Genomic DNA, 17,463 nt, shown 5'->3' on the forward strand with positions numbered 1-17,463 from the left:
AAACTGGCTGTTTGAGATCTATTACTATTTGCAACAACATATTTGTGTGAATTGAGCTTTTCTAAGAACAAAAACTAAATATTACAGCAAACTAGATACTGCACAACATTTCAATTATCCAGTATTAAGCCAAATCTTTTCAAAGGTTACTGGAGTCCAATAAACAACATATTCTTACTATTATCTACTTTTAAGATTTTTTTCACAAATTTATGGTAACTAAAAAAATTTTTTATTTTGATGTTTCATTTATACATATTTTGTCTCTGAAACAATTTTGTTTTCATTTAATATCTAGTGGCTGAGGTTATCTGTTGAATGTAGGTGTTATGAGAACCCTGTACTGGAATCATTCACTATGTATCACATTATGTAACATGACAGGAATTCAATACCTTTCTCAAGATCAACTAAAGAAAGATGATTGTTGTTTGTAAAGTACCGCTTGTCAGAAATACACCATTCATTGTTTTAAATCCTGTCCTATTCAATACACTGTACTATATTATCTTCAGACCTTAGTGCAGTTTCTCTCTAATTACCTCTATAGCAATTAATACAGCTGCTGCTGCTAAATCAGCCAGCACCTTGTAAATGACTAGTGTCACTTCAACCCACTTCTATATCTGAGGATCTCACATTAATTGATTTATTTACCTTCTTTAACCCCTACACTTGAAGCTACTGGTAACCTCTGCCTCTTTCTCTCTCACTCTCTCTCTGACACATATAAAACAATGCCAATCTATACCTTTAGCTCCATTATAAGCAGAACAATGGAGAACATCTTAAAAGACACCTACTGACTAATAGATCTCTGTTATTATTGTAGTCATTCATTGATTATATTTGCACCCCCTCCCTTTGTGATGTATTTCCAGTAAACTCTTCTATCAATCCTCTAATAACAGATAAAAAAACTAACAAAAAAATCTTAATCAAAATAAATAATGGAAGATTAGTTTTTAAAGTAGCAATGGTGGGAAAAAAACACACACACATTAATTTACATCACAAAAAAAATAAAATGATAATCGCAATATTGGCTGTAGCAGCGTTGTAGAGTTTATTGGAAATATTTTTTCATGTTAATGTAGTTAAGAGGCTTCACCAATGTCATTGTTTGGTTTACTTACCAGTTTAGACTTTTTTAAATTGTTCCGCAAGTCTATCTTGGTTTCTTCTGAGTTCTGCTGAACTGTGGATCAAAAATGGAAATATAAGAAAGATAATTGACAGTCAGTTGGTAAGTAACATTAAAGTAAATGCATAAACAAGCTATTTCTGAGAGTACTCTTTTTTAGCTCTACATACAAATGACTTCAAAATTCATTATAATACTGTTTCTTAATTATCTTGGAAACTCAATGTTATAATGTTTTTGTACCAAACAAATTGAGAAAGCCAGCATTTGGTTCTTGCATAATTCAAAGTAAATAATTAAATAAAGAAAATCTTAAAGGTGTGTACTGCATATAAAATGAAATATAAATTTATATGTTTGAAGAAGTGTGTGTATGCAAAATGCTGAGAAACAAATAATGGCATAAAAAGGTTGCCTGTCTGATTATAATATATTGCTCTCTTATTGCAATCTCTATCAACATGTGGAGAAGTAGACAGCTAGAAATATGTAAGAGTAGAGGTAATGCATAATTACTATGGGGACACATATATTTGGTGTCGAGTTATTCTGTAAGTGTTGTAAATCTAATCTAGAAAATACAGAGTTTCAGGAAAATTATCTGAACAGATTTCTTGGCTGTTTTTACCATATTGTACAAATTATTCACTCGGTAAAACAATCTAATTTTGCTACAAAGAGTAACAAGAATGATTTTAACTGTTCACACAGTATTAGCGTCATAAAAAGTGGTGTCTCAAAGAAAGGAATAGTCTGTTTCATTAAATAACCAATAGATATAGGTAATATATAGCAATATACCTCATTATCAAAACAAAAGAGCTGGAGAAGACTGTAATTGGACAGAATGTATAGTTCTGAACATGGCAGCTCTTCCAAAAACATCTAAGCACAGAATAGCATTAAGAAATGGCAAATTTAACATAGTTTTGGTTTTATTTTTCATTAAATCTATAATTTTTGGTGAAATATTCCGATAATCTGAATATGAATTACAATTTCATCAAATTGTAATATCTGAGACAAAGTATGAGCCATTTCATGTTTGCAACAACAGAACAGTTGCAGGGAAAGGAGGATGGTGGTGGTATCAATGAGAAATGACTGATTGATTTTTAAATGATTATTTATCATCATGAATACTCCAGAAACCAATAATTAAGGATCAATATTCATATTAAGAATATCATTAACTTTGTTTTTTAGCTCTGTTCAAACATTAAATGCGAAAAGAGTTCTTTGATGACTCTACACAGCAACTGTCTCACTGTAATTCTCGACTGTATATGAAGTTACAATAACAAGAGATTTATGTGTGTGTGTTTGTGTGTGTGTGTGTGTGTGTGTGTGTGTGTGTGAGTTTGTGGGACAGAGAAATATTAATTGGTGTGTGTATGTGTGTTGTGTTTGCAGAACTGAGAAATATTAATGTGTATATGTTTGTTTATATATGTATGTGCTTGTGGAATAGAGAAATATTAATTTAACACATTAATAAAAGAAAAAGAGAATTTTTATTGGCTGAACACAATTTCTAAACCAATGAAAACAGTGGAATTATGAAAGGAAAAGCATTAAAAGGAAAAAAAAAAAAAAAATACAATAACCCCAAAACCCCCAAAATACTGAACAGTTGTGGACATTTAGCAGGTGGAGGAATCAATAATTGTTCAGTTTTGTGTTCTGTGAAGAAAATGGGTAATTAAGAAAGATCAGTTTTATCTTTATGAAGACTTTCCAAACATAGAACATCAGAGAATCATAACCTAAAGTCACTTGGAAAATAATCTACCTAGAGCAGAAAGACATTTTGTAGTTTACTTTTAAGAAAAATACTATTTTGATGTGTTGTAATAAAAAAAAAAAAACAATAATATAAAAAATAATGATGCATACATGCAATTCGTACATTGTTTTATTTTCAAAAAACAGATCATGCAGAGTGTTTGAAGCCAAAGCTGAAGACAAAATTCATGCAAGCGCAATAGCAGTAGCAGTAGTAGCAGCAGCAGCAGCAGCAGAATTAAAACATTTTTGCAATCATCCTGTTTCTGTCTTTTTTTTTTTTTATATACATCAGACAGGAATATATACTTCACCAATCCATGAAATTCATGCATTGCAAACTACCTTCTTTGAGTTTTTGAAAGTGTTCTTTATTGTGAAGACTAGCCATAAGATGTGGTGTTGTACTTGCAAAGATGCTGGTCTGTTGATGTCGGTATTGCCAGCTGGTGCTTGGGGTGGCCTGCTGTTGGTGACTAAAATAGTAGTAGTAGTAGTAGTAGTAGTAGTGGTAGTAGTAGTAGTAGTAGTAGTAGTAGGAAGAGGAGGAGGAGGAGGAGGAGAGACAATGTATTAAGTAGCAGTGGCAGCAGCAGCAGTAATAATAGTATTTGTAGAATAATAGTAGTCATAGAAACAGCAGCATTGTTAAGAGGATGGAGTTAGTAAAAAGTTAGCATTACTAATGTTAGTCAATACAGATTTGTTAGTTTTTATAAAGTAAAAGTGTTAGTATTAAGTTTTGTTAAAAATTGCTTGTTATATACTTGACTGAAACAATGATGAGTGGAGTAATGTTTTGTCAAGATTTGGTCATTAGAAAGAAGTAGCCTAGCTACTCACTAGTTACTTCCTATAAAACTCTATCAGTTAAATATTATTGTAAATTGTGAGTGAAGAAATTCTTAAAATGCATGTGTGTGTGAGTGTGAGAGAGAAAGAGGTGAAAAAGAAAATGCAAAATATTAGAATAAGCAGAAGATGGATGAAAACATCTTTTAATTTAAATTTTGGATGTAGGAAAGAGTGTTTAAGAAATATAATTATAGTTTAGGATAACATGGGTCTGCACTCATACCTTTGTTTGTAAAGTACGTAGCTTCAAACGATATTTGTGGAAGTCTATATCACTCTCTAACTTGGAATTGTCAATAGACCTTATTGCTATTTAAGACAAGAATGGCATAATTATGGTTGTATAATATGAGTAAACCTGATGAGTTATAAAGTGCTTGATTACTAAATAATGATTTCTTTGTAACAATTAGCATAAAAAAGACCTCATGTTTAATAATAAAGATGAAATCATTCAAAATTATATCAAAATAGACTGTGATGATTAAACTAAGACTATTGGAGAAATTATTATTCTAATTAATATGGGAATAAAGATTATAATGAGGAAATAATGAGGAAAGTGAGAAGAGTTAAAATGGTGATACAATTGATTGTTTTGAAAGAATGTAGCTCCAGTTGTTAACAATTGTCTTTGTTTGTTGAAGAGGGAAGCAAATCAATTGTGATTTGCAACTTTCAGTGCCAGTTTATCATATAGCCATCTTGAGTGCTATTGTAGTGCTGGATTAATGGTTTAAATTTGGGGCCAATCAACAAAACCATTCAATCCTATTGCCCCAAACAGGTGGCGTCCTTCAGAAGCTGGTAGCTTTGTAAAATTGACTATCAAGAAACTTCCACAAAAAAGAATTTTGCTTTGAGCTACTCTCCATAACCTTAACCCTAATGTAAGTTGAAATATATGTTATTGGCCTGCTACCATGGTGCACCAAAGCAACAGTATGCTGTTTTTGTGGTGTATAAACTATACTTAGTCAAGTACAGACTACATGTCCTTGTTGACAGGTGTGTATGGCTGTATTTTGTTTAAAACACAGGCTACATAGAAAATAACAGACAATGATTTTCACTTTAGGTGAGAACTATAATGATATTGTGTCAGCCATGACTATGTACTATCTAAATATTTTTATGTAATAAAGAAAATAGTTTATTCAATATTGCATTTGAATTATTTTATTGTTTGATAAGAAAATATGCCACAGCAGGGTGAGTTGGTATTGTGAACAGTTATTGTGCCCAAAACAATTCGTGTGTTGGGTGTTTTAGAGGTCCACTATGATAAGCTGGACATTTATAATATTAATGCATCTGCTTGTTAATCTCTGAACATGTTATATTGAAAGCAGCAAAGGAGTGTTTGAATTGTGGAATAATAATAGTAATAATAATAATAATAATGTTTTCATAAGCCCTTATTTAAATTTAGAGTATTTCTGTTATTAGTGAAACATCTTGGCATTATTTTTATCTGACCAATAGTTTTGTTTCTATAGTCGTTAAAGATAGTCCTATCATACAATACTGCAATTCAATAATTCCAATAAAAATCCAAATAACAAAGTCAAAATATAACGAGCTGCCTGTTGAGGGGGACATGAAATTTATAAAATATCTTTGTGAAAAACTATATCAATGGTTGCATTAAAAAATTTTTAAATGCAAATTAGCTACATGTTACACATACATATATATATATATATATATTTATATATATATATGTATATATATATATTTATATATATATATATGTATATATATGTGTAATTTTCTTTCAAAAGATATTCTATCAAGTCAATTGTCAATGTTTGAGTGACATACAGCTACTGGGTGGAGTGAGAAACTGCAAGGTGCACCCTGACAAATCTGGCATGTTCTTCTAGTGGGACCTGAAGCCCCATGGTGTTGGTGTATAGCCTGCTAAAATGAGAATTAACAACAATTAGTCATGCATGTTAGAATGAAGAGAGTGAAATGGTGATGGAAGGAGAGAAATGCTTCAGTTAACAATGATATAAACTGTTTGAATGACATAGGAAGTATAATCTTTGACATATTATATAATAAATGGATAAAAAAATCTATTTAACATGAGGAAATATTTTCTAAAATATCAACAAAATTAATAATTAAGTATTAATCTTTTTCAAAGCTATTATTCTGCTAGATTAAGCAACAAAAGCATAAATGATCGATAGACAACCACATGGTAACATGAATCCAGAGAAGACTTAATTTAGCAAGGACAATCAGATAATATATCACCATGAGATAAATATATAAGTATAAATATATGTACGTCAAGTACACACATACATATGCAATATGTTCTGATATTTACCAGTATACACACTTGTATCATAATTTCATTATATACTTTAATATGAATGCTGAGATATTCCACCCACAATGGTTATTGATGTCATTTAAATAAAGCCTCTATTAATATTATCATTGTTCCATAGTAATATAGGAAGCTTTCTATTTCATTTCAAAGCCCATTCCAATGTGCTACAGATAGAAATAACATGACGTTATCATTTTAGTTATGGCTGTTTCAGAGTCTGGAAAACAGGTGGTTCAGAAAGTATGTCTACCCACCCATATCAAAGTAGCACAATCGTCATTGAGCTTCAGTTTTGATTCCATGTGGGAGAAAACAACTGAAACATCAGACTTAATTAGAAATTACTATTGTTAGAGCAAGCACAGTACTACAAATCCTCAGAAAGCTATACCTGCAAGCAGGGTTCAATTCAGGACTGTTTCACTTAGTAAATGCCCTAAGAAAAGCATGAATGTCACAACTAGAAATTATTGATAAGGTTAATGGTAGAAGCAATGAAAGTTAGAGGTGACCAAGATGGTAAAGAGCCAGAGTAAATACCTTAATGTTCTGAGTTCAAATTCTGTTAGACCTTTAATCCCACCAGTGTTCATACATGCAAAACTTATGAAATACAGTCAATTGGTGGAAATTAGTGATGGTTTTATAAGAAATGTTAGCACTTTCTTTTCTGACAAACTGAATTCTCTCTTACACAGTTATATAGCTATCAAATCTGACACTATTAAACACTCCCTTAAACCATTTGAAATTTATTTTAGAAAATACAAACACTTAGTAACATTATTAATAGAGAAAACAGTTTACAATTTTTTTGGACCATGATCGAATAATCAATCTTTCATGCCTATAATTTATCAAAAATATTTAAAGTTAGAACTTTTAGTATATTAAGTGATTATATAGTACAATTAAGAGCAACAGTGGTCAATATATCTTTCATTATATTATACACTCAGCTAATGTCAGTTATAACATATCTTTCAGCTTTAGTTCAATTGTTTTTAGATCCTTAAATATAATGATTCTGACTTACTTTGCTCTCTAGTTGGGCTAGCTCTGCTACAATGTTTTTTTAAAAAAAATTTATGTTCATCATCATTATTGCTTAAAACATGGGTTAGATGTGGAATCAGCAGAATGCCACTATTGTTCACAACCTTGTATCATCTACCATATTATCTTATCCCACTTCAACCCATTCATTTTCTAGTTTGCTTCTGTCAAAAGTAACCTCTACTAGTTCCTGCCAGCCATTTGAAACACATATCTGATCAACATCCAACAAATTATATTTAATACCTATCACTTACTACCACACATCATCAAAACTCTTTATTTGTTAGCAACTTCCTAACCATTTACCTCTATACTATCCTAGTTACACCTCTCTTTTCATTACAACCATCTTCCAGTACCTACATTGTCAAAATTATCAAGAAGCAGGGGATCAGCATCTAAAAATTGTTGAGTTATTGACTTAACTCTTAATGCAATTTTGGTAATTTTTTCTTCAAATGTAAAACAAAAACATTGACTGTGATGCATAACATTTTACTAATTTCATAACAACCTTCAAAATGGTCAAAATATTGAAATTCTTAGGTTGCTTTAAATAAAAGACATCTCTCTTTGTGAAATACTGCAATGTTGGAGAGATAAGTTTCATTTTCTTTTGTTCTTAAGCTCCCAAACACTTTCCCCCTGATCCAGTTTCAAACTGTATTAAATTTTTACATTCAAGAGACAGCAACAACAACAATAACAATACTTTTATAATCTGGTTTTGTTTTGATATTTATCAAAGCTGACCAATTCTATTTATGTTCTTTACCAGAAACATGAAACTATGTACAGCATATAATGTTTGTGTACACTTTAGAAGCTTCCTGTGATACCAGTCCATATCTGCTACTTTGATGTTGATTATACTCTCACGTTTATTGCATGCTGAACACTTGACAAGATTTAGACATTTTTTCTAATATTATATCCACAATCAAACGATGCTTACACTATATGAATGCCATAGATTTCTGCCTCCTCACGAACCAGATCCTGTTCTATTGCATATTTTCCTTTCTCCTATCTTATGATGATTGACTTAACACTGTTATGGTTTTGAACCAATTTAAGAAGATATAAAAATTATTATCATATGCAGATTTACTTACTAAAACAAATCATTCAAGGAAACACTGTTACCTTCATTTAGTCATTGAAATAACTCTTGGAATTACTTTGAAAAGAACACAGACAAGGCTACATGTAATTTTTAGCTTAATTGTCTACATTCATATTATGTTTCCTATGTGAAATTTAAAACATTTATATAGTTTTAGGAATGAAATATAGCTAAACTTCATTAAACCCTTCTCAAATAAATAAATGACATGTAAATTCGGCTTATGAACTAAACAAGTATTCTTTCCACTAAGTAATTCACATTCTCTCTTAGCCATTATATTCTATATGATGATACTGCACTATTAGTTCAAATAATTGTTGGCGTATATAAGCATTGACTTCATCTAGTTCACTCACTCAATGTGCTGATTTATATTGCCAACTGCCTCTTTTTCTCCCATCATCATTCTCCGATTAACTCTTAATGTATCCCCTCACAGCACAATGCATTCCTACACTTCAATAGACCTTAATACCAACAAATGTTCGAGTTTAGTAAAAGAAACGACAAGCAAATGCAAAATAATGTTTGTAAGTAAGCCACTGCAAGATCTCATCAAAATATGTCATTTCATCTTTGCCTGCTTGTTCTATAGAAGCTGGCACATAGTTAGAGAGGTGGAGGAGGTGTGTTATTAAGTAAAATCTGGTTTCATTGACTAAAAAATTGCTTCAAACAGACAAGATTAAGATATATTCATAAACATACATTACACAACATCCTGCTACTTGTTATTTCTTTATCTCTATAGAAAGCTTAAAGTGAGTGTGCATGTGTGTGTGTGTTTGAAATACTAGTCTCACAACCAACTCTGTACTTTCATTTCCATTGATCCACTTAAAACTGACTAAACAAAAGGCATTTATAATAAATAAAAGATTTTTGTTTCAGCACAATATTTTCTTAAGGTCTCTGTTCAGACTAAATGGAAACTATATTGATAAGAAACCATTAGGTTAAAACAATGCTATGTATACTTTGAAGTGTAACAGGGTTTGCCAATTTTAGTAAAATGATTGGTAAATGACAAGAATCAATTTGATGAAATATTAACAAAGTCTACCCCAAATGATTTTTTAGCAATTTGGATGTGATTTCAACTTCAATATTAATCTATTTAAAAATAGATATATAAGCAATGCCAGTAAAGATTGTTTTTTATTGATGTGCATCTAATCAAAATACAAAATCAATAATGATTGTTTTTCTCATGTTTATGAAATATTCTGTAGACAAGTAAATCCTTAGAGAGGTCATCATTCTCCCTGATATAAATATTTATATTATTTGTTCCAGAAAACACTGACCTACCATCACTATGGCTATCAAAACATTTCACCCAAATCTCATAACCTCTTTATCCATGTTCTTTAGCTAATCAATATATAACACTCCTCCACCCAATTTTATCACATGCCATTACCTCATTGATCTAATAATCTCAGCACGCTTTCATTTATATAAACATTACTTCCATACTGCATCATTTTATGTGGGTGAAGAAACTTGTGGTAGCAACAGACTGAATTATTAACTTCAAATGAATGTGGGAAAGATTAGGAGAAGTAGAAATGGAAAGTGGGTTTATTTTAAGTATATATTATGCAATTGAAAATACTACAGGTATTAATTCTAATTTATTTTTTTTATTTATAGTTTCAGCTTAGAGTTTATAGTTTCTAATTTAATGCTGTTTTGTTTTTATAGTTATTTTCATATTACAAGTGTTTCCTTTGATTACCAAGAATAAAACTATTTATTGGGGATAAAACTAAATAAATGAGGCTGTATGAGATAGATTAAGGTGATGAAGTAGTAACAAACTGCCTGTGCAAATATGCAGTCCTTTAAATGTTTCTTAAATGATTGGTCTTCTATGGGTTTAGAACCTTTCAAAAACTACAGTGTAAGACATCAAATAGAACTTTTCAGAAAATATTATGGTAGGTTATATAAGAATTTAAAGTATCAGTTAAGCATTGTTTGCTTTCATATATAACTTGTGCTGTTATGATATGAGCTAACATTTTCCATAAGTCAACTGTAGTTTAAAATTATTAATCTTATCTTTGATGCAAAGAAAATGGAAAAGCAACAAATGTAATGAAACTTAATCTTTTAATTGGTATTGCTTTAGTTAGCATGACACATAGGAATATGATTAAAGATAAAAAAATATTTATGAAATGGACTTATAGATTCACTGAAACATAAGAGTTTAGTTGTTTTAGAAATCATTTACAAATTACATCATCTAACAAATATTTTGATGCTTTTATAATTTTTATTGTAATCCAATTGCAAAAATAAACCAATTTTTCTGCCTAAATAGGGGAAAAAAAAAAAGCATTGTTTCTATTAATTTATAAACAACAATATAGTAGTTAAGATAACTTAGTGATAGCTAGCAATTATAAAAACCTGTTTCCAGGTTTTTATAATTGCTACATCACCATCATATGGCGTCTAAAGGATCTTACAGCGAACTGTCAGAATCTGTACTATCTCTGTTGGCCTTTCAAAAGAACTCTGAGCAGTTAACATAATCACATGTATATGGACATGATTATCTTTTATAAAACAACACACTATTTTGCTGTTGGAAATTGACTCCAATTACAATTAAAATCAACTATTTCTAAAGGATTTAGTCATAGAAAATATTTACAATCTAAATGGAGCAGTTAAATGAAACTTTATAAAATCTGTCAACCAATTATAATTATATTTACAAGAGGCCTTAATTTTCTTTAAAACTAAGATCTTTTAAAACTAAGATCAAATAGAATATATTAACTTTGTTTTTCTAAAAAATAGACATGACCTGTTTTTCTCTATTCATTTAAGCATTGCTTTGCAGTTAGTCATCTTCATCAGACAGGTTTTATTCTATGAACTGTATTGTTTAAGACTTTCACTATGTTATATATATATATATATATACATACCTATCTGTCTGTATAAGGTTTAAGTTGATTTAGTAGCATCCTAATATTTGTTTCTGATATAACCTACTACTGTGCTATGTTTATACCACCACTAAAGTAATTGATCATGGCAGATACTAACAATATATAGTTGGGGATTTTTTTGCTTTGTATAGATATTTCCATAAAACAGCAATGCTTGTGTTATCCTTTTATATTGTTACTATAAAGATTTTACACCATCAATCATAGTTATATTGGTATTTTTACTACTTTTAATTGTAAAAATCATTTTTGGAATCATTATTATTTCAGTTCCCTTAGGTTTCCCCTCTTACATCAGTAGAGAGTGAAAATATCTATACGTCACCCAGAGAGATAAGAATGCATGTGTGATGTGAGAGACTGTGAAAAACTTAGAAATCCTCATGAGCTATATCATAGAGACAAGTCAGATAGCTATAATATAACACTCAACTTAAGTGTATTGAAAGAACAGACATACTGGAAGTTTGGATCAATTAAGCAAAGAGAAAGTTTAAACAAAGCTGGTAACAAAAGACAACAGTAGTTTGGAAGCAACTTGATGAAATTGAGGATTTCAGCAGACTCAGTTAGATGATTCTCTTTAAAAAGACAATTATATTCTAGAAATGTTACATTAAACTACAGGAGAAACTGGTCAGTGAAGGAAGAATAAAGAATAGGTGTAAATGAACATAATCATTAGTTATGAATAATTAAGAAATAGAGTTTGAGTGAATTTAAGAGAGCAAGTTAAGATTATTGCTGGAAAAGAACAAGCGATATGACTAAGTGAACTTGGTGAAAAATGTCACCATGAGTTGACCATGGATAAAAAAATAAATGAGATAAAATGAGGTTTAAGAAAACTTTAAACAAGATTGATCAAGTGAAGAAGAAACCCAGAGTTTAATAGTGGTGATAGTGTAAACTAGTAGAGCTTATGCCAGCACAAAAACATCAATGCACAAATGTTAATGATGATGGGGTGGATAAGTCTAGTAAAAAAGCATGTAGGAATACCAACAAAATCTATTGGACAATGTATTGAATCAAAAGTTGAAAACAATTTTATTCTCCTGTTTCAGCCATGATGCATCATTATATATTTGTATTTCCAAGTAAGTATCAGCTTAAAAAAAACCAAGATTAATTTCTTTTATAATTTAAGTCTAGTTATTTGTTGGAATCTATTGAAAACTACACGCAATCCAGTCATAGTCTTGCAGGTAAAAATTCAAGAAAAACTATCTATTGAAAAAAAAGACGTTACTTGAATAATTTGATTTAAGAAAATGTTTTTCATAAACTTATATACTATTCACTCAAAATAAAGATGTGTACATTTGTTTTGATCCTCGCTGCTTCTTGTACTTACATTAGACTATATTCTCAGTTTTTTTGAAAAAAAAATATTAACACCTCAAATTTATATTTCTATGAAACTCCTCTATCATACATACATTCTACATAAATATGTATGTATGTGTGCATGTGTGTATGTGTGCATATATATGTTAGAAATAAGGAAACTGGGATGTATATGTTTATGTATGCATGCGTGCATAATGTTGCTTACCTTTAGAATATATAAATTATATTCCTAACATGAAATATTGTAAATTTTTATGAAACAAATTTCCTATGAAATTGTAAAAATATTTGAATAAAAATATGCATTCTTTATATGTACATAATGTATACAGACCATACAAACACATATGCACTAACAATTATGTGTCATTATAAGAAAATCATATAGATTTATAGGTAGAAAAGTTGATGTTTTAAACATGTGCAAGTTTGTGTGCAGCAAGGAATTGTTGTTGTATAGCATTGCACAATACAAAAGAAGGAGAAAAGAAATAGCTAGCTGGTCTAAAGAAAGGCGCTGATAGCAAATAAACAACTGAGTTGATGAATAGAAATAAAAAGATTACCATTAGGAAATATATTGCCGTTGCCATGCTATATCATCGAACTAGTGATGTGATGATAAAAAAATGATACTCGGCCCCAATCAGTTAAGGATTTATCAATCAGTCATTGAATAGGGAAAGCACATTCACTAGTTTAATGTAAGGAAAGAAAGGCGATCAGAAAAAGTAGCAGAATAGAAAATAATAAATAAATAAATTGATACTGAACTGAAAAATGACAGCCAGCATAATTAAATTGAATGGATGTTTATGTTTTATGGTGGCGCATAACTGAGTCAGCGAAGCAGTAGAGAAAGGAAGGAGCCAATGAAAAGACAGTGAGTTGGAACATCAGATGGAATAAAAATCAAATAAAAATAAATTAAATATATCTGAGAGTACACACAAAAAAAAAAAAATCAACCTTCACCCTTCTAACTTGTGAGAGTTTATCATTAATTATTTGTTTACCACAGAACATTGCTGACTTAATTATAAAATATAAAAGTAAGTTATATAGTTTACCTGAATTTGAAAACAAAAATAAGGGTGTTCATTGAAATTTTAATCTGCATGAATGTTACTTTAATTTTGGTTTAATAAAACATTTTAGTAAACTAAGTTTCAACACATTTTAATAAATGATGCTATTTTTGTTTATATAATCATTTTTCTTTTGCCTTCTGATAAGATATAGTTAGTTTGAATTGGGCCATGTTAGCATAGAGTAAATTAGGAGATTTTTTCTTTATTTCATAAATGGAGAAAAAACCTCAAAAACTGTTCTTTAGTTAGCATAGTTCTTTTTAGTAGAAATTGGAGTTTTCCTGATTGTTTTTATAGTTTGGTTTATGTTAAAATATTCATTTTGCTGTAAACACTGAATCTAAGCAAGCTTGCATCACTCTTTTAAGAATGCAATATTTAGTTTAAAAGATGTTTTAAAAACAAAATATATTGTATAGTTTCATCTGAAGTCTCTATAAATAATTCTATTAAATATTTATAAATAAACTTAAATTCATGACTAAAACTAAATAGTTTAAAGAGTAAAAGTAAAGAAATATTTCTAATAAACTTATATTTTTCTGCTATTCATTTTTGCCGATTTCTTTATCAATTCCAAGATGTATTTATTTTAAGCAATGCAATTCTAAAAGCAAAACTGTTTTTGAAAGAATGAAAAAAAATGTAAAGATATTTTCATCTTTTTTTGTGACTTTGCCTCCTATGTAGGTTACTGAAGTATGGTAAAAATATTTATTCCTTATCTTTGTGAAAATAAGTAAATCAATATAAGACAGATAAAGAACTGGTAGGATTTGAAATCAGTTTTTCAGAAGTGGCAGAACCAGTTTACTTTTTGAAATCTATTTTGCTAAGAATAACAAATATTGTTTTAATGGGTCACCAAAGAGAAACAGCTGAGTAAACCATCTTATACATAATTAGCTATGGGAAATAGTTGGCTAAATCTCTTTAAAGGTAAGTTATATAGTAATTAGTGGACAATATCATTAACTGAAGTAGTTCATTATAAAAGAAAAAATGAGCATTAAACATCAAGAGAAATACAGCAATACCAAATACTTCTCTTTAGTTGAAAATTATAATTAATAGAAGATATCTTTAAGGAAAGTAATATATCATACCAAATTATTTAATCAATGTTATACAAACAATTTAGGCAATGTGTTTCCCTTAAAGTAAAATTAGAAAGTTACATTTATCACTAATTAATAACTCATTAGTCAACATTGACCAAAGTAGAAGATCTCAAGATTTATAGAATATTTATATAAAGACAGGAGAAAGAAAAGAGATTGAGTGCTAGTTGTTTTATTTTTCTCAAAAATGAAATAGAATGACACTAATAAATAGTAAATAAAATTTGGGGCTTGGCTCAAGTATTGAAATAGGTACTCTATATTAAAACATCAAGGAATTGATTCAAAGGGTAGACAGATGCAACACTATCTAGTTCAATGCCTCATATTTCTGAGTTCAAACAGTTATAGTTGACTTTCAAAGCTCCAATACTGACAGAGTAATAAAATGAGGCTGAGTTGTCTACAACCTATCTACTACACTATACAAATTTTTTTAATATAATTAAGATATAATAATTAGCTAAAGTGAAATTTATGGTATTCTTGTAGCTACATAATTTCAGAAAATACACTATTAATATTATTTCTCATTAGGGTTGGCAGAAATATTACAATATCAGATCAAGTATTTTACAGTACTTAGTTCCATCATTGTTAGCCCCAAAGCTCAATAACCTGTCTGCACGAATCCTTCAAAATCAACGAGGCAAGCACCACCAGTAATTCACAGAACTTAACACAATTTACCGTGTTTATACCCTCCAAAAACTATCTTGTTAAGACATCAATATCTATATTGAAAGTAGATATCTCTAGTGGAATGGGTTGAGTGTTTTTTAAATTTAAATATTTGTACAAGTTACTGAAGTAAAGGATTTATGGTTGGGGGAATCCTTTTGTAGTGTAAACGATGTCTGAACAACAATAACGATTCCTTACATTGCCAAAACACCACAATATTTTTTCAGTTAGAGAAACAGCATAATGTTTTGCTTAAAGAGCATCACATAATATAATGTGTGTGTGTCTGCGTGTGTGTGCGTGTGCGTGAGCAAGTCATTGCCACCTTAAGATTTTGAAGTTGAAAATTATGCTTATAATACAGTCTACTGAGAACATTTACCTAATATTAATGATTTCTGGCATAGACACAGTTGATAATTTGACCCCAGAGGGATAAAAAGTAAAGTCGACTTCAGCAGGATTTGAACTCAGAACATAAAGGGACATTACTAAATAGCACAACTGCTATTCACTGTCTAAATAACAATAATAATTTCTTAAATTCAAATAACACCAACATAATTATAGAGGAGTACAGTCAACTCCTTACACTGGAGTAACATCACAACAATTATAGGAATACAGTCAATGGAATAAACTTCCAGCATATTATTGATGGCCTTCATCCAGCCAAACTTCATCAAGTATGGCAAGATGGAGAAAGAAAAAAAAAGAAAAAGAAAAATAGAAAAACAGTTGGCCTCAGTATAATTTGAACTCAGAACATATAGAAATAACACATATACTATAAGTATTTAGTCTAATGTTATGCTAATTTTTCCTTCTTACTATTTATGATAACCATATTAATGATGACAACAATAATTCTTTCTAATTTTGGCACAAGTCTAGCAAGTCTGGGGGGGGGGAGATGAAAGTCAGTTACATTGAACCCAGTGCTGAATTGGTACTTATTTATCGACCCTAAAAGGATGAAAAGCAAAGTCGACCTCAGTGGAATTTGAACTCAGAATATAAAGAAGCATTTTGCCACTGATTCTGCTTGCTCACCACCTTCAATGATGACAATAATGATAGTTATAATAACAACTGTTTCATATTTTGGAACAAAGTGTCAGCAATTTTGAGAGAGAAGGGTGCAAGTAGATTATACCAACCTCTGTAATTAACTGGCATTAGTTTATCGACCTCAGAGAGATGAAAGATTAAATTTACTTCAGTGGGATTTGAACTCAGAATGTAAACAGCCTGAAGAAATACTGCAAAGCATTTTCCCAACGTTCTAACAATGTTGCCACCCTGTTGCCCTATTATTAATAATAGTAATTCTAATTTTGGCACAAGATCAGCAATTCTGAGGGAAACGGACAAATTGATTTCATCAACTCCAGTACTTGATTGGTACTTTATCAGCCTCAAAAGGATGAGAGGTGAAGTTAACCTGGGTGGGATTTGAACTTAAAACATAAAAAGTCGGAAGAATGTAAAGATGGACAAAATGCCACTTAGCATTTTATCCAATAACACCAATGACTCTGCCAGCTTGCTACTTTAATAATAATAATAATAATAATAATAATAATAATAATAATAATAATAATAATAATAATAATAATAATAATAATAGTAATAAGCAAACCACAGCACATACCCAAGGCACACAGAGCTGTGCTCGGTAGTGAAGTGAAAGCACGTTATAAAAATAAAGCTACTGAATAATAATTCTACTATAGGCACAAGTCCTGAAATTTGTGGGAAGGGGGTAAGTTGATCATATCGACCCCAGTACTTGACTGGTACTTAATTTATTGACCCCAAAAGGATGAAAGGCAAAGCTGACCTCAACGAAATTTGAACTCAGAATGTAAAGACAGGTGAAATACCACTAAGCATTTTGCCCACCATGCTAACAACTCT

The 17,463-nt window shown here is 30.1% G+C and overlaps 1 protein-coding gene across 8 annotated transcripts in view; it reads right to left on the reverse strand.

The window, feature by feature from the left end:
• LOC106869839 (sodium channel protein 1 brain) overlaps nt 1-17,463 on the reverse strand; it is a 313,255-nt gene that overhangs the window by 15,814 nt on the left and 279,978 nt on the right. For all 8 annotated transcript variants that reach the window (XM_089337958.1, XM_089337956.1, XM_089337957.1 and 5 more), the window contains one exon: nt 1,137-1,198. In XM_089337958.1, coding sequence (XP_089194084.1) covers nt 1,137-1,198 — 62 coding nt within the window. The remainder of the gene's footprint in view (nt 1-1,136; nt 1,199-17,463) is intronic.

The sequence above is a fragment of the Octopus bimaculoides genome, chromosome 20 (genome assembly GCF_046866305.1).
Source record: "Octopus bimaculoides isolate indiv1 chromosome 20, ASM4686630v1, whole genome shotgun sequence".
In the NCBI taxonomy this organism is placed as follows: Eukaryota; Metazoa; Mollusca; class Cephalopoda; order Octopoda; family Octopodidae; genus Octopus; species Octopus bimaculoides.